Source organism: Lepidochelys olivacea, assembly GCF_965140295.1.
Source record: "Lepidochelys olivacea isolate rLepOli2 genome assembly, chromosome: 2".
Classification (NCBI taxonomy): domain Eukaryota; kingdom Metazoa; phylum Chordata; order Testudines; family Cheloniidae; genus Lepidochelys; species Lepidochelys olivacea.
The window spans coordinates 184,360,209-184,383,446 of record NC_140412.1 but is presented as its reverse complement, the minus strand read 5'-3'; the positions used below and the strand labels follow the sequence as shown (position 1 = coordinate 184,383,446).

The following is a 23,238-nucleotide window of genomic DNA, read 5'->3' as shown; positions in this document are numbered from 1 at the left end:
CCCCAGGCTCAATTTAAAGGGCCTGCAGCTCCCAGCAGTGGTTGGAGCCCCCAGCCCCTTAAATTGCTGCCAGAGCCCCGCTGCCAGAGCCCTGGGGTAGTGGCGGTGGGGCTGGGGTGGCGATTTAAAGGGCCTGGGGCAGTAGCGGTGGCTGAGCCCTGGGCCCTTTAAATCGTCCCCGGAGCCCCACTGCTGCTTCCCCAGGGCTCCGGCAGGCTCCAGGGATGATTTAAAGGGCCTGGGGCGGTAGTGGCAGCCGGAGCCCCATCCCCGGAGCCCTGCTGCCGGAGCCCTAGGGAAGCAGCAGCGGGGCTCTGGGGACGATTTAAAGGGCCCAGGGCTCCGGCTGCTGCTACCGCCCAGGGCCCTTTAAACCACTGTCAGAGCCCCCGGCTGCTGCTGTTACCCCGGGGAGGGGGAAGGAGGCACTTGCCAGTACAGGATGGGCTGGGGCTGGCTCTGACCTCCCTCAGCCCCGCCCCTTCCAGGGGCCAGAGCCGGCCACAGCCCAGCCCCGTACCGGTAAGTCACTGGACTTGCCCCCCATGCCGCAGGGGTGAAAGTAAAGCGCATGTGCAAACACACATGCTCACACATGTGCATGCTGAAGCCAGTTTGCTTGGCTCAGGAGCTGCATGTAAGCAGTGTCAGGATGAGCTCCACCCTGACATCTGGTGGTGAGGTGTGGCAAGTTGTGGAAAAGAACTTCAGGGGCCGATCTCATTTGCATAGGCACATCCACCACGCCTAGAATGAGACCATAGCTGCCCAAATGGTCACTTTGGCTGCTGTGGGATCCCCAGTGTCTCTGTTATTGGGGCAGGAAGAATAAATTGTTATTACCCTGATTATGGGAACTGTGCTTGGAACTGTACATGGCCTTTTGTTATGATGGAGGGATTCACCATCAACTAAGTAGCACTCGCTAGGCAAGGGTCATGGGTTCCAAAACTGTGTGAATGGAGAGAGGCTGGGGACAAGTATTAATACTTGGTGGCATGGGCCCCTTGGTGAGGGCCTTACATGCTAATTGCACTTCCTCCTCTCTCCACTGTGGAATATCAGAGCTAATTTTGATTTCATTAGAAGTCTAGTTATAGGCTGCTGAGCTCACTTTGGGCTGACAGTGCACCAGCACTGGGGCTCCCCTACTACAAGCTGAATTCACCTAAGAGCTGAAATCACTGAGTGTTGTGTTAAGTAGTGGGGGAGCCTGAAGATATATTGTGGAGCAGTTTGACGCGGAGCAGTGTGTGGATGGCAGGAGCTGCTTGTGGGCTGTGGAGCTGAGCGAAGGAGTTTGTGGGGCGGCTGGCGGAGTGGAGCTATGGAGCCATGGGGCGGTCAGCTTCAGATCACGTAAGGTGCCTCTTACCCCCGTCCCATTTCCACCCAGGTTGGGAGGTAAAGCTCCGCAGATAAACTTTCGAACTCTGGGGCTGCCCTGACCAGGGACAGAGACTTTTGGGGCATTGGACTTTTGGGACTTTGGGTGATTTGGGGTTGCTGGACTCAAGAACCAAAGGGAAAAGGGCATGCCCCAATTTGCCTGGGGTGGGTTTTTTGTTGCTCATGGGTTGTGTTATGAATCCTGTTGGTGGTGTTTCCCCAACATAAAGCCACATTGTTTCTCTCTGTTATTAAAAGGCTTTTGCTTTTTTTGGAAGAAACACTCAGACTATGTGCTTGCGAGAGGGGAAGTATTGCCTCTTGGAGGCGCCCAGCGGGGGTGGTATATATTTGTCCCAGGTCACTGGGTGGGGGCTCGAGCCGGTTTGCATTGTGTTATTGGAATGGAACCCCTAGATATTGAACCCGGCCCTTGTTGCTGCCAACTCTGACGGGCAGAAGGGTTACATGCAGAAGTGCCCTAAAAGTGTGTGTGTGTGTGGGGGGGTCCACAGGTGCTCGAACCATGGCTACGCCCCCCATGCCGCACTGCCCCGCCCCCAGCCTCTGCCCTTATGCCTTCTTCCTGAGCCCCTGCCTCATGCTGCCCCTTCTCACTGAGGCCCCACCCCTGCACCACCTCTTCCCCCCAAGACATCCCTCCTTTCTGCTCCTCCCCCCATCGCACTGCCTTGGCCCCCTCTCCCCCATTCTGGTGTCCCTGCCTTGGCTCACTGGCGCTCTCTCTCCCCATCTGCAGTGGGTACCTGGGCTGCTGGTGCTGGGGGGTGTGTGTGATGGGCTGGCTTAACGGGGAAGCCCCAGCTGCTGCTGGCGGCCACTCCAGCCCCGGCTGCTGCAGCGATGTCGCTGCTCTGATGCTGCTGCGGACACCTCCCTGCTATGGCTGCTACATGCCTGGGGCCCTGCTTCCCCCCCGCCCACTCCTGTATCCCCTTCTCTTCCCCATCCCCTCCCCCTTCCTCTGCCCACTCTCTGCTACCACATCCCATCCCCTTCTCTTCCCCCTGCCCTATCCCACTGTCTTTTCTCCCCATCTTTCTTGCCCCACCCCACCCTCCTTATCCTGCTTTCTCCCCCTTTCCCTCCCCCCCCCCCGACTTACCATTGTACAGGCAACAAGCAGGCACTAGGAGACAGGAGGCAGCTTCCAGCTACTGAGGCAGGGGCCTGGAGCACAGAGAAAAAGCTGCTCTGTCACCCTCCCCGCAAGCCGAAACGTGCCAGGGGCAGAGGGGAGGCACAGCGTGGGAAGGACAGAGCTCCCCTCCCAAAGCAAGCCCTGCAGGGCAGCTCACTGCTCACGGAAATGGGGTGGGGGGAAGTGGCACGTGATCCTGCATGACCTCCCCCCCGCCCCCACCCCACACCTCCTTCTGTTTGGTGGGTAATGCTCCCCGTACATTCCCCCAAACTGAGCCCATGGGCTAGCCCTGGAGGTATGCAGAACAGCATGAGCCAGTTCATCACAGAAACCTCTTACAAGGACAAAACCTTTGCATTCAGAGTGCACAAGATCAAAGACAGACAACCTTCTCAGTCTCCTCATGGCTGCTGTGATGGGCCTAGTGAGAAAGATGGAAGAACTTGACAGAGGATTTGATGATATTGGACTTTTGAGAAGAGATTCAATCCAAATCAACTTGAGACAATGTTGTACCATACAGTGTTCAAACATTTCTTCCTGAGGATCCTTGGAAGAAACTAGCTGCAGATTTATGGAGATTCCGGGGGTATCATAACTTGTAGTCGTGGACTATTTTTCTAGGTATGTAGAAGTAATGTACTTGAAAGACAAAACATGTTGCAGTGCTATTGAGAAACTTAAGTATACTTTTGCTCACTTCGGTATTCCAGAACAATTAGTGATGGACAATAGCCCACAATTCACTTCAGCAGAATTCAAATGATTCCAAATGAAATATGATTTTGATCATATTACTAACATCTCACATTATCCACAAGTCAGTGGAGAGGCTGAGAGGTGTACAGGCAGCCAAGAACTTCCTGCAGCAGATCAACACCAGAAGCAGCTAATGGATGTAGTCCAGCAAAACTCATGATGGGAAGAAAATGCAAAAACGACCGATCCAACTTTGCAAAAGAACCTGTCTCCAGAGTGACCAGACATGAAAACAGTAGCCAAATCAGATAAAAAGACTAACAGCTTACACATACTTTTACAACGGTTATCTCTCAGAGACCTGCTAGGTCTAGAACCAGTGTCTGGGTTCATGTCATATTGGATAGAGAAAGAGGATGGACAACTCCTGCTGTCATGAAGAAAAAGAAATTGGTACCCAGATCATATGTAATTGAGAACAACAGTGGAGAGTTCAACAGAAATCATTGACATCTACACTGTGTTCCTCAGAAACAACAATCAGCAGAGCAAACTCTACAGATGACAGATGCAGAACAACAAAACGACGACTCAAGGATTCCAAACCAACCACAGCTAGTCGTTGCACCTAATGGACAGCCAGATGACCATTTCTTACACATTCAGGTTGTGTAATTGGAAAACTGGTATGATACAGAACTGCTTAACAGACTGATATGTACCGACCTTCAAAGACTGTTTGATGGTGTAAACATTGTAAATGGTAGGAATATAGAAATTAAAGGGGGGATGTAATGGAATGCAAAACTGTAGCATAATGCTCAACAGCTAGGTGTCACTGTGCATAAAATACCTTATTTAAATGAACTTCAGCCATACCTGGCAGATCACTGATTCCATGACTTTCAGACACCTCTGTGACATTTTCCCACCCTGGGGTGGCAGGCCGGAGATGTCAGCTAGTGGGCGGGACCGCGGAGCTCCCGGCCGCCATGGGTGACGGGTGCTGGACCCCGTCTTCCTCAGTGGGGCTCGGGGTCTCTTCGCTTCCCCCTCCCCCAGCTCGGGCTTCAGTCCTCCCCCTGTCAACCCCATTTTGTCATGGTTATTTTTAATAAAAGTCAGGGACAGGTCACAGGCTTCTGTGAATTTTTGTTTGTCTGTGACCTGTCCGTGACTTTTTTTACTAAAAATAACGGTGTCAAAATCTTAACCTCATTTATGATCAACCCATCTGGTGTGTATAAGCAAGCTCTGTGACCAGTCCATATCTGGTCCAGAAGAACATGAAGATACATTTTTGCTTGATGATTTATACTTACTAATTGCTAGATAGCAGCTTTGGTTAGGGAGCTTTTTCCAGACAGCTAATTTCCTTGGAGAGCACCTCTTCCTCTTGTTTGTCCAGTTTTCTATCTTTTTGTTGTTGTTAGGTAGATATGTCCATGTTTAATATATTATTGCTTCATCAAAGGATACAAAGCAAGGCCCTGCTGAAATCCAAAGCCAGCTTTTGTGGAAAGGAGAAACGATTGTGTTTGGCTTTAAATGATATGATAAATGGTAGTATATGAGTACTGAGCCTTAGGTACACAATTTTCCTCTCAGCACATTCACTGAACAAATTCATTTCCCTCCACCTTTCCCCAATTAGAGGAGTTCTTATATGCTTTAGTTTAATAAAATAATAATTGCTGGCCATTCTCTTCCCCCCCCCCCATTTTCCTATGCTAACCCGTTGTAAATGTGAAGCTCTTTTCTTTGTGTAACACTGCTTCATGGGAACACCTGGAGCCCTGGGCGAGCTCCCTAGCTGATTTCACCCTTCTTCCTCCCCTCCCTGCACCCGCCACCCACACTGTTCTGACTTGGCTGTTTTATTTAATAGGAGGATTCTTCTGATCATTTATAGCCCCTGTGGAGTTCACTCCCCTGGATTGAATTTGCTTGACTATTTTCCTAGACATATTCTCTAAATAATTTGTTCTTATTTTAGCCAGTGCATGTAATTAAATCCTGGAAGGCTTTCAGGAACGTTAATTGCTTTTCTTGAGGGAATTGAATTCAGGCTTTTGCACCTGACTCTATGGGATATTTGATTTAATAGACAAGTTTATCATAGGGACATAGAGTTTAAGGCCAGAAGGGACCACCAGATCAGTCTGACCTCCTGTGTATCACAGGCCACCAACACCACTGAGCACTCACACACAAACCCAACAACCAAAATTAGACCAAACTGTTACAGTACTCAGGACATTAAACTATTATGTGCCACAGGCAGAAAATAGGAGGAACTGAAGTACACCAATGCCTAAAGTTCCTTCAATGGCAGGGAAATGATCAGGTGGGACATAGCCAGATGGTCCTGGCAAATGACCCACCTGATCACCTTCCCAACCTTACATATGGCAGTCAGTTAGACCCTGAGCATGTGAGCAACAGTCAGACTGCCAAAGTTCCAGAAACAGTCTGGTGAAGCGGAGGGTGGCTGGGTGGTTTCAGGAACTACTACTTTACCTTGTGATCAGTAGATATTTCAATCTAATAGCTTCGCTTTTAAGGGCAAATTGAAAATGTGTGGCCAAGATTTTAAAAAAATTGAGACCTAAAATTAGGCTTATAAGGGCCACATTTAGGCGCCTACATACATGGCCTGATTTTTAAAAAATTTAGATTGAATTTCCAGTCACTGAAGGATGGATTCTGCTGCCTTTACTCACCTTGAGTAGCATCATGGGACTACATGTGGAACAAGGTGTGTCGGCTCAAAGTGGGTAAAGGTCGCAGAATCTGGTTCTGAATGACCTGGCCATTGTCTGATCCAAACTAAATGAAAAGGTTGGGTTTTGAGGAGTTACTCCTTTTTTTTCTCCCTATCCTCCTCAAGACTCCCACGTTCGCTGCCCAGTTGCTCTAGAAGGAAGGAAGGACCCAGCTCTTTCTGAAACCTAACACCAAGAACTTTTAGGGCTTGGGGCTTATTTTGGGGAAGGCCCCAGATTTCCAGATGCTTATCTGAATTTCTTGGGGGTTGAGATCTCACAAGAATTCATTTATTTTATGTTTTTATTTGTTGCAAGATTTGTGATATTTTCTCTTTCAGGTTTGGCTAGAAATACTACAAACACAGACTTTCTCATGGTGCTATATTTAAGTCGTTCCACTTCTGTTTGTAGAACTAGGAAGTAGAGAGACGTACGCAGAAATGATAAGTAACTGGGAAAGGGAAGAGGGGGAAGAGCGTGACCTTTCTCAAACTTCTAAACAAAAGTTTGGCTAGCTCAAGGTTCCAGTCCATCCTTGTTTTTATCCAACTTGGTTGGTTCATCCTGAACTACTGCACACTGCTTATATGAGCTGGTATATTGGCCAGGACTCCAAGGTTAAGTACTTATTCTGTTTTTTGAAAGTAACATGGAGTTTGGTTAGGGCACTAGTCTGGGACTTGGGAGACCTGGGCTCATTTCCCTGCTCTTCCACAGAATCCCTGTGAGGCCTTGGGCAAATCACTCTTTGCCTCAGTTCCCCATCTGTAAAATGGGGATAACAGCACTGCCCTATCTCAGAGGGGTGTTATGAGGAGAAATACTAGAACTAGTTGGAAATTTTCCAGTGGAGTGTTTTTCTGCTGGGAAATGCCAATTTGTTGAAATTGACACATTCTGTGGGAACATGTCAATTTCAATGAGATTTCCACAAAAGCCACCCAGCTCCTCAGCAACTGCAACCTGCCGAAGCTGCTTCTGTCTGTTCCAGCCAGCTTAAATTTTCCCTGGCTCCCATGGCTGGTTTCTCACTGGAAATTTTTCCCTCCCAATCCATCATGATTTGCGGGAAAGATGCTGCATAGGTCTTAGTGTCCCCCCTCCCCCCCCTCAGGAGAAGGGGGTCACCTCTGCACAGTTCTGTGTTGGGGAGCTTGGACCATCTTTCCTTCTCCCTCCCCAGTACTACAATACCTGTGAAGATGCGCCTGGCATTTAACTGCTGTTGGTTTGAGTTTCTCTGGCATAAGAAAATGTTACTAATGTTTGCAAGGTAGTTAGGCGTCTGCTACGCTTTAGGTTTGAGTGGTTTAAATGGGCAACGATTTATCTGATCAATAATTGTAGGAAACTTAGTACCTGCTCTTTTGACTTGAAGAACCAAGCCAATAGATGTAATAACAAAAGTTTGGGATTGTTACCCAGTTCCTTAAATTCACTTAAAATGCTATATTTTTAAAATACAGCTGATATATTTGGACATGCGGCACGTTTTTAGTAAGTTTCTGAATTTTACAGAGATACAATATACAAAAAATAAACTGTAGGGTGAGATGATTTTACAGGTAACGCTCCTTTTTCCTTGAGAGCTCAAACCACCTTTAATGTACTTAGACACATCAGCAGTTAGGGCCAAATTCTGAGCAGGGGAGCAAAACCCATGGAAAATGTTTTTTCTCTGAGGATTAGAGGGATTGCCAGTCGATTGTACCTCATTTTGAGGGCCACAGCTCATCTTAGTTCCATAATTCCATACTTTCCACATAAATCCTGTGTACCCTTACATTTGTTGTTGGAAATTATTTACTTAAGAAATAATGTATCATGTGACTGAGGTACCAGAAAATGTTGTTTACACTAAAGGAAATCCCAAGCATTTTAAGTGTCCTGCATGAATAATTTTTTGAGTTCCTCTTTTTGGATCTTTGTCTTTAAGTGGTTGGAGGTTGTGAAATGTGTAAAATGCAGGGAGATGGAATTCTTTGCCCCAAATGGCCTGGTTGTCTGTGCAATTGGGCAGTGGTCTCTGTTCTAAGCAATGGGAGAAGTAGTCATCATATTCCCCCAATCTCTTAACAGGATATACAGACTCAATGGATCCATGCTGTTGTCGGACACTGTGGACATGCTCCTGTCATATCCCCAATACACCGACCACTGACTTCCACATTTAGATGTGGAGAATTGCCAGCAAGCTGTACTTGGCCACACTTAGGGGAATGTGGCATTCTTAAGCACTTACCCTCTCCTGCCTGCCCTTTTGCTTACCTAGTGGAAAGGTGCCATCTCTGTTGCCACTGAAGCTTTGTGTGCCCATGCACAGTGCTGCAGAATCTTGGTCCTTTTCCTCTCTTCATTTTCCCAATCCATTTAATTTGATAGCTGCATTGTCAACTCCCAGTGGGTTTTACAAACATTCAAGAGGCTTGACTGTAGTTCTGTTATTCTGGCATTATTTTTATGGTCAGTAATTTGAAAGTCAGAATTGCATGCTTTGCTTAAAGGAATGATGTATTTTGCTAGTATAAACAACATGATGACAAATGGGTAAAATTTTACTTTGTTTATAGATGAGTGAATTGGTTTGATGAATATGTTCTGGTACCTCAAACTCTACACCAACCCAAGTCTTTCCCAGGGTTATGAAAGAGTTTTGTTCAATTATTTTCCACATTTATATATATATATTTTTCGTTCATACTATTTGGAACCAGAAACAGGAGTGCCAAAAATATGGGCTAGGATGTGATTATAGCCTGACCAGAAACAGGAATGTGCTGAAGAAAAGCCATGAGAGTCTGTTTCTGGTGAGCTTTCCAATTCAGTCTGACAGAGTCTAAGAGCTCTAGATAAAGAGAAGATTTGACTGCCTCTGAATCGCTTGAACTTCGCTCCTCAGTACTTTGTATCATGACCTTCGAGTGTTCTTAATTTTACTGAAATACATTGCTTTGGGAAGAGGAGTCTGATTATACCAGAGTCCCCCACTATAATAGCTTTCTCCTCTGTTTTTTACAGACTATTTTTGAGAGGAATTGTCAATCAGATGATTGTGCTGCTGATTTGAAACTTCAGGGTAAATTATTGCTGTCTAGGTGAGTGAATTATACTTTTTTCTTGTTCTTTCTTGTACATACTTGTATGTAATTGATTTTAATTAAGGGCACAGTGAAAACCCAATGTAAAGATCCACACCTTGTATATGCAACTTCTTGCACGACATGCAGATTATTATTAATTATATTATGATAGTACCTAGAGAGAGACTGAGATCAGACCCCTGTTATGCTAGGTATTGTGCATGCCCAAGACAGTCACTGCCTGAGAGAGTTTACAATCTGAACAGACAAAGGCGGGGAGGGGAATTAGAAGCACAGAAATATGAAGTGACTTGTTTTAAGTCCCATAGTAGGTCAGTGTCAAAGCATAGGTTTTCTGTCCAATGCCATCTCCACTAGATCATGCTGCCTCTCAAAGAAGGTGATGACAAAGTAAAGCTGCGTGAAGCATCTCCATTTTCCTTAGTAAAAATTTGTTTAAAAAAAATCTCAAAATATTGCAAATGTCATAAAATCCTTTGTGGTGTTAAAATTTTATCCTACTCCCCTTTAATTCCTTAAATTCGTAGTCTCTGCAGAATTATTTGTCTTCATTTGTCAGTTTCACAATCATTTTGTCAATATTTAGAGAGCTTTTCCTTTTAACTCCACTTTTCATCTCACATGGTAAAACTCGCCAAGTGGCACTGATGTGAGGTTTTTCTTTTGTCTCATTTGGCTTATGATCCAAGAAAAAGGCATATTGTATTGCTTGGTCAGGATGTGCTTATTTCATTTCTGGATTTTTTTCAGGTTAAAGTTGAACCTTATGTATCATTTCTGTTTCCTTTTTCCTAGCATTTTTAGCTCACTTTTAGGGAGTGAAATGCTGATCTGAAGTATTTAACCATGTTTCAGGTGTTTTGCTGTTTGATGCAGATGTTGTCTGTGAAACCCTTAGCTCTCAGGCCAGGAAAGAGTAAGTCAAAAACAGTAAAGTCAGCAGATCTAAAAGTATTTTGCACAACTCTACAGTGTTTTATAGTTGTAACTAGAGATAGGCCTGAACCAAAACCCTGAAAGCAAACTCTGAGAAACTATGACCAGCTCCAGTTCTCATTGAAGTAAGCAGGAGTATTTCCATTGACTAACTGGGAGTTGGATTGGGTTCTCAAGCTATGGATTCCAAGCTTGCAGTTTGCCTTTTACCCCCCACCCTCCAAACCTGGACTTGTTACCTTATACAGAATGTTAGAGGTGTACAAAATACACACTGGAGAACTGTGTTTTATTTCCCCCCCTCTTCTTCAGATCAGAGATAATCCAGAAAACTAGGGGACAAATCCTGAAGACACTTACTTGCTATGAGTCAGTCCTCTGAAGTCATGGCAATAAGCAATATAGTTAGTAGTGTTTGGGGGATTGCTAGTTCCTTCAGCTGTCTAGATTTAAGCCTGATTTTATTATTTGAAAAATAAGCTGTTGATTTCCCCTAAATAAATAAAAACCATGACTGTAAAACGAGTGTAAGGTATTCTAAAACAAGACAACATTGATACAGCAAGTGCTGATCAAACCTCTCAGTTCTTCATTTTAGTTCATCTCTGAGTTACTATTTGAAATATACAGGATGTCTTCAAATAGATAACATATTCTGTTGATTGCTCTTGTGTTTAACCTCCAAGACTGTCCGTTTTCTGTTTTTAGAAAACACCTATAACTTTCTTCCATCTAAAGAAATTAAAATATGTATTATTATTGCCTGTTTAAAATTCAAAGGCTGCTCTGGATTCTGGTTTTGCATAGGTTGGAAAAGGTGCCTATCCTGTATAGTATGACTAATTTCTCATACACGCAATGCCATATGCTGAAAGATTGTATATAAGCATTTTTTTTTGTAATTCTTCCTGTCTACGTAACAGAAGTTGTTACAGACCTTCAGTCATTTCCAATGCTTATACACCAGAATGAATTGAAGTATTTACAGGATCATTGCTTTTTTGTACTAGACATTTTTGGACCTGATTCTGTTCTCATGTACACTGGAAAAATTGCTCCATTTATGTCTATACAGTTCCATCAATGTAAAAAAATTGGTATAAGTGGAAGGCCATTAGTTTCTCATTGTAAATATTTCTGGTTTGTATCCTTTTCAGTAACCTCAACACTTAAGAGTCATAAGGTATACACAGTGCTAAATGCTTTACAGTACATTGTTTTTTTTCACATCATATACTGCAAATTTTCTAAGTAGAACATCTAACTCTCAAAGATTAGGTTACCATCATGAGAATTAATTGTAGTGATCACCATTATACCGTGAGGTACCACACACCAACTCTGTTCTGGGGCTACACAAGGAATGAATTTGACCCAGTGAGAACTACATAGTAAAAACGTCATCCAGTGCTTTGGAAATGTACCCCTAGATGGCATACGCTTAACAAGCATATTTAACTAGGTAACAAGAAACAAAAATAATAGCTTGTTGGCAAGAGCCAGCAGGTCTGCTCTGAATTTCTTTGTAGCTTTTTATTGACTAAGATGCTTTGGGTACAGATTATCTTCCCTTGTTCAATATTTAGGCTTAGCAGAATTTAACTGTCAACATGGCATGTCAAAATATACTAAGTAATTTTCCTTAGGCAAACTTAGAGTTTGATTTATCTGTGAATTTTGATGGTCATCAATGGAAATATATTTTCATTTGTATGCATGTACAGTACAATTGATGTTTGCTGACGTTTACTGAAAAAATCAACTACCTCCAAGCTAGGCTGTGAAGCAATTAAAAACATTAATCATGATTAATTGCATGATTAAACAATAATAGAATACCATTTATTTAAATATTTTTGGATGTTTTCTACATTTTCAAATATATTGATTTCAATTACAACACAGAATGCAAAGTATACAGTGCTCATTTTATATTTATTTTTGGTTACAAGTATTTGCACTGTAAAAAATCAAAAGAAATAGTATTTTTCATTTCACCTAATACAACTACTGGAGTGAAAACTCTTTATCATGAAAGTTGAACTTACAAATGTAGAATTATGTACAAAAATAACTGCATTTAAAAATAAAACATTGTAAAATTTTAGAGCCTGCAAGTCCACTCAGTCCTACTTCTTGTTCAGCCAATCGCTCAGACAAATAAGTTTGTTTACATTTGCAGGAGATAATGCTGCCTGCTTCTTGTTTACAGTGTCACCTGAAAGTGAGAACAGGCATTCGTATGGTATAGCCAGCGTCACAAGATATTTATGTGCCAGGGTGCACTAAAGATTCATATGTCCCTTCATGCTTTAACCACCAATCCAGGGTACATGCATCCATTCTGATGATGGGTTCTGCTCGATAACCATTCAAAGCAGTGCGGACCAGCACATGTTCACTTTCATTATCTGAGTCAGATGCCACCAGCAGAAGGTTGACTTTCTTTTTGATGGTTCAGGTTCTGTAGTTTCCGCATTGGAGTGTTGCTCTTTTAAGACTTCTCTAAGCATGCTCCACACCTCGTCCCTCTCAGATTTTGGAAGGCACTTCAGATTCTTAAACCTTGGGTTGAGAGCTGTAGCTATCTTTAGAAATCTCACATTGGTACCTTCTCTGCATTTTGTGAAATCTGCAGTGAAAGTGGTGTTCATTTTGGGAACATGTGCTGGGTCATCTTCCGAGACTGCTAAAACATGAAATATATGGCAGAATACAGGTAAAACAGAACAGGTGACATACAATTCTCCCCCAAGGAGTTCAGTCACAAATTTAATTAACCCATAATATTTTTTAACAAGTGTCATCAGCATGGAAGCATGTCCTCTGGAATGGTGGCCAAAGCATGAAGGGACATATGAATGTTTAACATATCTGGCACGTAAATACCATGCTATGCTGGCTACAAAAGTGCCATGCAAATGCCTGTTCTCACTTTCTGGTGACATTGTAAATAAGAAGAAGGCGGCATTAACTCCTGTAAATGTAAACAAATTTGTTTGTCTTAGTGATTGGCTGAAGAAAAAGTAGGACTGAGTGGATTTGTAGGCTCTGAAGTTTTACATTGTTTTGTTTTTGAATGCAGTTATGTAACAAAAAAATCTATATTTTTAGTGGGTCTTCAATAGACCCGCTAAATTGACAGTGCTGCATCGATTACAGCAGTGCCGATCTACTGGTAAGCATAGATATAGTCTTAAGCTGGAAATGATGCTGAGTTTGTGGCATGTTCTACTTTTGACTGTTTTTGCATGTGGGTCAGGTGTGCAGTACACTTGGAAATGATGCCACTGCATATATCAACGCCCTCCACTGGGGATGGGACTCAGCACGTGCAGGGAGAGTGCTTGAAGATGGTAAACTATGGAAAAATTCGAACCATTTCAAAAACTTTTGGGTTTGATTTCATGTCTGGGCGTGGGCAATATTCTTTGTGGGGCCTGGTGAACAGGTTCACTAATGCCTGAAATAAACTGAAAGGTTATTATAGAACATCCTCAGAAACATGTCTTGAGGGCCTGGGTAAAGTCCTGTACATTGAGGCAGAGAAGAGACACTCAGTTGTACTAAATAGAAAGGAGATAATTTTGGAGGCTACGGATCATAGACAGATCCTCCCCTGCTCCTCCATTGCAGCTTTCTAGCTCCCAGAGTAATTTAACACAACCTGTGCGGTTAGTGTCACTTCAGAGGGTCTTTATAAGTTCTGGTCTGGATGAATCAGTCATGGAAGGGGCTGCCTGCGCTCCAGGTAAATAGGGAAGTGGGAACTGAGAATCATTGGTTGCAACTCTTTGTCTTGGGGAAAACAGAAGCTGGGCGAGATGGAAGCTGTGGTTGGGAACTTAAAGTGACCAGGGCACAGAGACACTGTCTTTACATATGTGCAGCAGCAGATACACATGGCTATGATGTAGCCATGGTCGAGCATAGAAAAGACATCTATCTTGAACCGCCCGTTGCAAATCATCTTCCTTCAGTAAGAGTCAATATGGGAGGATTTAGGCTTCTTAAATCCCTCAGAATTGCAATTTCCAACCTCCTTGGTGGTCGGCCTTGTAGTCTACTTCCTTTGACCGCAGCTCTATAAAGCTTCTGTAAAATCATACCTTCATCTGCATGTTTGATATGACTCCACCACTGCAGTTGTCTTATTCCCAAGTGGTACAGGACTGCAATTTGCTGGGCTCATCTAAGTATCTCCTCTCTACATACATGACCCCACTTCAAATCTATTTTCCTTAAACTAAAGAAACAAAAACATGACCTTTTAACACGTTGGTTGGGAACGGTCTCTGCACCAACATCTTAGAATTGCTGTGTTAGTGCGACGTAGTGACTGACTGTGGAGACTGCAAAATCCAGAAAAGGGTTGCATTTAAAAAATGATGGGCTGATAGTATACATACAATATAAATCCCTTGGCAATCCTAGTAGCGCAACATGCAACCCTAAGGATAACAGGAATAAAATATTTTGCAGTAGAATTTATTTTTATGGCCACAGCCTTTTGGATAGCAATAGGAAACTGGCCATGCATGCCAACCAACCAGCACTAAAAATGTAATAATTTAAAAAGCAGATTACAGACCCACTGAAATAGTTATATTGAATCTAATCTCCAATAACTTTTATGTGTGGACTAGTTCCAACAGAGAGAGAACATTTCTTCTGATATATTTTTAAAAATACATTATTTAGCATTGAAAATAGTCATTATAGATCATACACAGTATGAGAAGTTTCAAAGGAACACAGTGAAATCTGTTTTCTCAACAGAGAATGTCTTTTCCATCAAGTTTAGGTAGTAAGTCTTGTGCTCTCATTGGGCCTCTGTGTAACTGCTCATTTAGAACTTGAAGTGCATCCGTGTCCCCATTATGTGCTGGGTGAAATTCTCCAGCCTGTGTTATGAAGGAGGTCAGACAAGATGACCACAATGGCCCTTTCTGGCCTTAAAGTCTGTGAATCTATGTACCCCTGACTCTATATGAGGAAAAGAGCACTCTGGCCCTTTAAGATAAAACTACAAGTTGCCATAGTAGCAGGATGATGAATGTGAACACACATCTCATTTGACATACTTGAACTGGCTTCAGGTTCTGGTGTGATACCTGCCTATCTGGTCGTAGATTGATGCACTGAGCCATGAAGAACTTGGGAATATGCCTGTCTCCACAGGGCAAACATAAAGACGACATGTCTAGGAATCCCACTGAAAAAAGAGTGCCTGAATCCATATGAAAATGCTGTCTAGCATGAGTTGCAGGCATTGGAGATTTCATGCATCCGATGAAGTGAGCTGTAGCTCACGAAAGCCTATGCTCAAATAAATTGGTTAGTCTCTAAGGTGCCACAAGTACTCCTTTTCTTTTTGTCCCAGTATGTGAGCTATGATTGGCGTGTGTTGAATCAGCAAATCCTTCTGCCCATGTAGGCTGGATTTAGTCTCAAGATTGCCTTCTCCCTCAGGCTACTGTTTGGGAGCTAGCTTAGTGCTGCTGGCACTCAGGTGTCTTTCAGCAAATGTAATGATACTCATTAGGCTCTATTTAGAATGTAATGGAAATGGATAAAAAGTCCTGGAGAATATTTGCTTTTGCTTGTGTATCAGAAAAGATGTTTTTGGAAGAAATAGGCTCTCTCATGAAAAACAAACAAACAAAAGATTGGAGGAAGGTGGCAACTTTAGAGCAGAATAGGCTGGTGCCTTCCTTAAGAGATGCCGCTAGAGAGGAACCCCTGCATGGCTGTGTCACTGTAATGGCAATCTGCGTACCATGGGAAACATAGTAGCATTACTATTTATAGAACAAAATAGTGTTGCTGTGACTTGTCAGATGGCAGCTGCATTACCCACTGGTGGTGATTGAATTGGCTCATATGTATAGTTTGTAAATCAGTTTTGGAAAGACACAGGACTGCAAGAACCCGTGGATAAAATAATGCTATATAAATAATTATTATTCATGAGAAAATTTCAAAGGCAGCTTGTGTCCCATCTAATCCTATGACCTAAAGTTACACTTAATCTGTCATTGGAACTAGAATTGCTCACCGGCTAGAATATTTCTAGTTCTATATTTGCCCTCAAGACCAAACCGTGTGGAGAATGAAACAAAGCTATTTTCATGTTGGCTTATACCCTATCTGCTGCTCTTATTACAGACCCAAATTTACCTCCCTTCCACACATACCTGTTGTTTTCACTCATTAGTACTGTAAATTATTTACATTGGAAATACAGAATTGTGAAATGAAACGTGTAGAACACGGGAGATGTTTGGGGAACGATAGTCCTGTTATGTGAAGAATTTCAAGGTTTTGAAATTTTGTTTTTGTTCCTCACCTGGATGAAAACAGAATCTTTGAAATGTTTTTGCAAAATGCAATTGTGTGTTGAAAAGTCTGTTTTCAAATGGTAAATGTCAGGTTTTGATTTAGGTGTGTCTTATCTCTGGAAATGATCAGAGATTCCACCTTGGACCTCAGAATCTTTTCCATTGCAAACTTCATTGAATTTGATACTTTTTGGCAAAATGTTTTGATTTCTATTAAGTTTTATTTTCCAATGGAAAAATGTTTTGTCAAAAAAATTCCAACCAACTCCATAGAAAATAAAAAAAAAAAAATGTCCATATGAGCTGCTAGGATGTGGCCAGAAAAAGCCTAATTCTTTTCCCACTGAAGACAAAGGTAAGACTTCTATTGACTTCTATAGGGGCGTTGGATCAACCCCCAAGTTTGTATGCATTTCTCTTGCACCTGTGAAAAGAGTAATTTCTTATAGGTACTTAATGATACAATCATTTCATTCACGTTTGCATATGAGAATTTTGTGGCTGCAAACTATAAATGCAACTTATGGACTTGCTTCTGCTCCCATTCAAGTAAACTGTAAAATTCTCTTTGTTTCAACTGGTGCAGGAGCCTGTGCTTAAAAATGTAGCCCTGATAGTTTCACTACAACCTAGAGTTTCATGTCCAACTGTTACAGAATCTGGGCTGAGGGAATCCAGAAGTAGCAGATAAATGTGTGTTATGATGTACCTTTGCTTTTCACCAACAACAGGGGAATAGCATAGAAAGTAGTTAAATATTTTAAGAATACAGATACTGTATGAGCCCCCAAAAAGGAACAAACAATATTTTGAAGTTCAACAGCTTTTATTAGTTAGTCTATAGCCTTTAACTATAGATATTGTGATTTTTTTAAAAAAAGGTTTTTACATTGATCAGATTTGAAAACTGGCAGAGAAAAGCAGCAAGCTTCTGGCTTAGTGTAGGAAGTAAAATGTTTCATAAGTTTGACTGAGCTCATGCCACAGAGCTTATCTTGCTTTGATCAGGCAATGGGAATTGGTTTTCAGTGAGGCCTCATGTTTCATGGCCTGCGCTTTGTGGTTTTCTGCCCCTACACTGTGTCTTAGCAAAACAGTGGTGATGAGGAAAAAGAATATCCTTTCATTTGGAGCTTAATTACTTTTTCTGATAGGATCTATTTTTTTCTTGCTCTATAGGCCTTCATAACAGATGAAGAGTTTTTATTCCATTTATTTTATCATGCATTAAATAAAAACTTCCTTAATCAATATTTTTATAGTCTGTTTATCCTAGTCAGTTTATTCAGAGCGAGAGATCTTGCCAAATTATCTGCTTTACAGAAAACAAAAGAAAAATGAGTGCACTCTGGAATTTTATCAATCTCAGTATTAGAAAGGAAGGATCAGTGCTCTTGGGGCCTGATCCAAGTCCATTGAAGTAGGTGCTGTCACTTGAAATATATGTCCAATATGATATTAATTTATTGGGTCAAAGGACACTTAGAGTCTGTGGTCAGTTCCTAGTAATATCCTAGGACAGTATTAAGATTTAAGAGGCTCCTTTGTTTTTCCAGTTAGAAGAAGAAGGGTAAATGTGGGACATGTGGGGATTTATAATTTCCTATGTGATGTCTCACACAATCATGCTGCGATATCACCCTGTAATATGAACAACTTCATCACTTAGAATTATTATATTGTAGAATAACTGACTGTCATTCCAAAGCAATTTGGTGTAACATAAGGAATAAAATGAAAATGCCTACTATAATATTTTTGTACTTGTGCGTGCAGTACATTTCAAATATCGTATAGTATATAAGTAACTAAATATTCATAGTTCATTATTTCAAAGAAGCAGGCTTTTTATTCATAGCCTAGCTCTATTCTTAGCTATAATCTGTTGCTAATGAGGTGCATATTGTATTTGTGGATAATTTTGTTGCATCATGTCAAGGATCTGATTTGCAGTTTCCTGAAAGGGCTACCAGCAGAGCCAGTGATTAAACAGAATATAATGTAAGTTGCAGTGGGAGCATCATCTTAGGGAACTAGCTGAATGTTTTCAATTGAGTGTGCATTGGGAGCATCATCTTAGGGAACTAGCTGAATGTTTTCCATTGAGTGTGCATTGGGATGAAGGAATAGTTCCTTGGTTTCCATCTGGCCAGTGGCACTCAGAGCATCATAAATCTATCACACGCAAAAACATCTATTGCAATGGCCAGTCCTGTGCCTGCTGAGCGTACAGTGATTGAATCACTCCAGATGGTAATGGAACCAACAAGTAATGAGTGATTACAGAGCTCAAAAATCCAGTGGCAATAAAAGAATATGGATTCCTACTCTCTCTTTGCAATGCGCTGCTCTCTCCCAGTCAGGGACAGTGCATAAATGAGACTTAACGCAACTTTATTTTGTAATCATCACCAGGATATATCCACTGGAATATGTCTGTCTTGAAGGTTTGATTACAGAAGGTTTGATTACAGCAGGGCTTTCAAGATATGTGGCCACTTCCCTTTTGAAGTAACTACTGAACTAATATAAGACCCTGCATTCTTCATGGACATCTCTGCATTGGTAGACCATTCTATACCAAAGAGGTTGTAGGGCAGAGAACTGTTTCTTGAACTAATAACCAATTATGTCAGTCTCACCAAAGAGAAGGATTGAACTACTGCAATATTGTCATGTATTTTAGTTGCCATTGAGAAATCTAAGCTCAGCAGATACTGCACAGATTGACAGCAGCTAGACAAATTTTCTTTTTAATGCAGTTTACAAAATCCAGTAAAGCTGAGCTGATGTACAGATCAGTCGGTGAGTTGCCTTGTTTGCTGAGGGTAGCAAAACGCTTGAAACAGAGGAGTTGCTGGTGATAATGTTGTATGTGCTGAGTTCCATACTGATTCATTTCTCAGTTAAAAATATCTTAATTAGGCATATCTTCTTGACATAAATCACTTGCTACTGTGTAACAAATTCCCTGTACATTTTTAAAAGTTTTCCTCCCTGGTTAAATACCCGTTGGTTGTGATCTATAAATGACTGGTGTACAGGACTTTTTGTCCCCTTTTCCCTCTTCTGTGCTCAACCGAGCACACTAATTGATTCCATATTTTGCTCCTGCATTCCAGGAAGAGAAAATAAAATCCAACCTGTTTTGTCAGATTTCACAAGGAGTTCAGTTGCTAAAAGATTCATTTTTCCTCAGGAAATGTGTATTGCCTGTTGTCATTGTTAAAGATTTAATCCGTCGAAATGTCGTGGCACAAAGTACTAAATTTCTCCTCAAAATGTATTAAAGTACTTCTACTAGGCCTATCTATGCTAATCCACCATTACAACATAACTCATTCCTTTGACCTTTTTGAATAATAAGCAGTAACTTTTTTTTTTTTTTTTAAAGTAATCAGTGTGGGATCCACATTGCATACATGTAGCACCTACCTCCTGTTCAGTGGGAGTAATTATTCCATTCTCATATTTACTTCTCTCTCTGTTCTCATTTTAGGCCTGATCCTGCACACACCCATACACGTGAAAAACTTAACTCACGTGTGCAAGCCCATTGACTTCAGTGAGCCTGTTTATGAGAATAAAGTCCTGGATGTGTGTGTATAAAATCGGGGCTTTTGATTATAGATTCGACAGGGATGTTGTGCCTAATTCTCCTTTCACTTATCCTGTTGTTAATCAGATGTAACTCCACGGAAATCAAGAGAATCCCACTGATGTAAAGCCAGCATGAGTGAGATAAGAATCAGGCCCCCGTTAGCCTTTTTATTTCTGCCTGGAAAGGCTTACACATCTGTGGCTCTGTAGAAATAAGTAGTAATATAAGAAAGTTACCTGTTTTTTGAAGAGTGTAACTACAGTGGGCCGTGGGGGTGGGGAAAGGGAGTGGCATCTTTCACATGGATTTGCTTATGCACTGCACATGTCATTTAAAATGTAAAAAATTGAAAGCGTATGTCACTGAACACTGGCATGTCAGCTGGGATGATGTGAGATTTATGTGAGCAGGACCAGCTCTAGGCACCAGCAAAGCAAGCACGTGCTTGGGTGGCACAATTCCAGGGGCGGCATTCTGGGCATCCTTTTTTTTTTTTTTTTTGCTTGGGGCGGCAAAAAACCTAGAGCCGGCCCTGTATGTGAGGAAACTGAATTTTGGAAAGAAGATCTATTTGGCATTCCCAGAGAAGGGCTGAGAATGCTGTAATAATTGTTCTTAATCCCACAGCAGTAACCTCTCCTTTGTTGCAATCCCCCAGTAATGACCAGGGACAGCCGCCAGACAGTATATGTAATCTTTTGTGCCTTCCTTCTCCTGGACCATTAAACTGTGTTCTTGTTTTTTAAAAAAGTGGACACGGAAAAGAAGGAAAAATTGGATCAGACTTTCACTTTTTGTGACCTAATCCTGGGCCCCAGTGTGTGTACAGACTAACTAGCCTGTGTGACAGGATTCTTTCCACAGGGACCAGGGGAGTAAAGAATCCCCCTCTCCTCTTCTAGGCTGCCATGCAACTGTAGTAATATAGCCCCCATGCAGAAAGTACTGCTCCTTCATCTGGAGAATGGTTTTATAATCAGCTAGCCACCCGTCTTTCCTAGCATAGCCTGTACACTGAAGTCCTCTGACCTGGAAACCAGGAAGTTCTACAGAGCTCTGTGGTCCACAGAGGCTGTAGATCAAAGTCTCCAAGTGCTGTCCCCTTCCTTTCTGGAGCAGATCCCACCAGTGGGGGCAGGGGGAGGGCTGCTGAGGAGACAGCAGGATTTTGGCCCCCCCTAAAGTATGTTAATAAAAGACCAATCAGCAGCTCCTCCGAGCAGACACCCCAGCTTTAGTCAAGATTGACTTTTGGACTGTGAGAGGTGACCTCGAGTGCTTATGGGAATGAAAGGGACAATATCAGAGCTATGCAGCATCCAGTGGTTTTGCTTCATGTGGGTTTGTGTGAACTTTTTTTTGTTTGGATTTGTTATGAGTCTGCTACCCCTAAGATTTGCAATTTCCCCAAATCAAGCACAATCTAAACTGTCGATCTTCATATGTTTTCCTGTCAAAGCCAGGTGAAGTGACGAGTTTCATCAGATTTCACTCAAAACCATAAGTTGGCTGAGGTTCGCCTAAAGGCTTTGCAAATCTCTCTAGAGAGTCTGGTCTGAATTTAGAGTTGGTAACGAAATCCCAAACGGGGTGAATTTTGCACAGTTGGGGGGTTTGTTATAATCATTCCCTACAGCTGTAGTTATATTCAGTGCCTCATTATGAGTGAGGCTGAACAGTGGCATTGGAAGCGCTCTGCTTTTTGCTTGTTGCAGGATGAATGCTATTTATCCACCCATACCTTCTCTGCATTAGCAAAAGTGGGCCCTTTAATTCTCCCATTGGTACAGCTCCACCCATAGAAGTTAGGACTCAGATGGGTTTAGGCATTTGGTACCCATGTGTTGTCTAATCCTGTTCAGTTGATCCTGTCTGCACTACAGCTTCTACTGTGTGAGGGATATAAGACTTGAAATACCAATGGGGAAAATGGTGACCCAGGCCAACAGGGTAGGAGAAAGTCCTGTTGCATTCCTTCCCTGCCCTGTGAGTAATCTGCAGAGATTAGGGAGGTTAAGTACAATATGTGTTTTTTACTGACTAGTAAAGGAAATTGGGGGATGAGTCCAGGCTTACCTTTTTTGGAATGTAGATTATGTCTCCCCAGATGCACAGTAACTAAAGCACCATCATCTTGGGGGGTGAGGGAATGAAAGTTGTAGATCTTTTCTGGTAGCCCTCTCCCTTCCAATCTTTTTTTTCCCAGATGACTGCAGCATCACTGTGAGAAGGCAATGCAAAGGGGATCAGGGATTGGGACAGAAGATGAGGGCAGGTTAAAAGAGACACCTCTGATGTCCTGACATTTTAGAATTGTTTCCTTTTGTCAATAACTTTAGGGGGGGAAATGAAAGTATTTTCTTTTTATACTTTGTGCTAGAGCCAATGAATTCAGAGTAAAGGGAAGGTTTTAGTTAATTAATCTAAACCTGATCCCTAGAAGAAGGTTGGAGCCTGATATTTTCCAAAGGGCTGACCATCCCACATCCCATCCTCTTTAAGTCAATGGGTCTGCAGGTATTCAGCACCTCTGAGTATCAGGCCCACTCCCTTTTCTTATACAGAAGCTGACATAATTATATATTTATTGTGTGTGCATATATAATATACCTATAGCTATATAGTCTTTCACACAACTTTCACCCAGCTCTCCACTTATACATACTGTGTAGCATAATTCTATTCTATTCTTGTTTTAAAATTTGCTTAGTGATTGCCCCTTGATTTTTAGGTTTAGATCTATGCTTTCTTATTTTTAGATGATCTGCCTTGGCTTGAACCATGTATCTGGGGGAAAAGTTTAGCCACTTTAAAATTTTTCATTCAGTGAAAAATAAAACAAAAGCCGTTGTTTGATTTTTGTTCCTTAGATTGTTTGTCTTAGCTTGTTGCAATGAAGCATGGCTTGGTTTATTTTCTTGTTCCCATACGGTGACAACACAGCTTTACTGACATATTTTGACTCGGCAGCTAGCCTGTTTAATGTTCAGCAGATGCTGGAGAAGGATGGCATCATATTGGTAGTACAGTTCATACATCACAGCAGGCATTCCATGCTCAATGACATCATGCCCCAGAGCAGTAAACAGGGCTTGGGAGCTCCCTTGCCAATAGGCAGATTCTTTTTCTTAATCCATGTCTTGCTGAAAGTGTACCTGATTCATTCCAGATGTACTCAGATTTAATGATTCAGGAAACTAGTCTCTTAAAATGAGACTTAAACACAATCTTCTGTTGC

General features: G+C 42.1%; 1 protein-coding gene across 1 annotated transcript in view; it reads left to right on the top strand.

Annotated features, from left to right (window-relative positions):
• ITGA9 (integrin subunit alpha 9) overlaps nt 1–23,238 on the top strand; it is a 297,598-nt gene that overhangs the window by 161,234 nt on the left and 113,126 nt on the right. Inside the window, exon 17 of the mRNA XM_084620253.1 lies at nt 9,040–9,116. Coding sequence (XP_084476379.1) covers nt 9,040–9,116 — 77 coding nt within the window. The remainder of the gene's footprint in view (nt 1–9,039; nt 9,117–23,238) is intronic.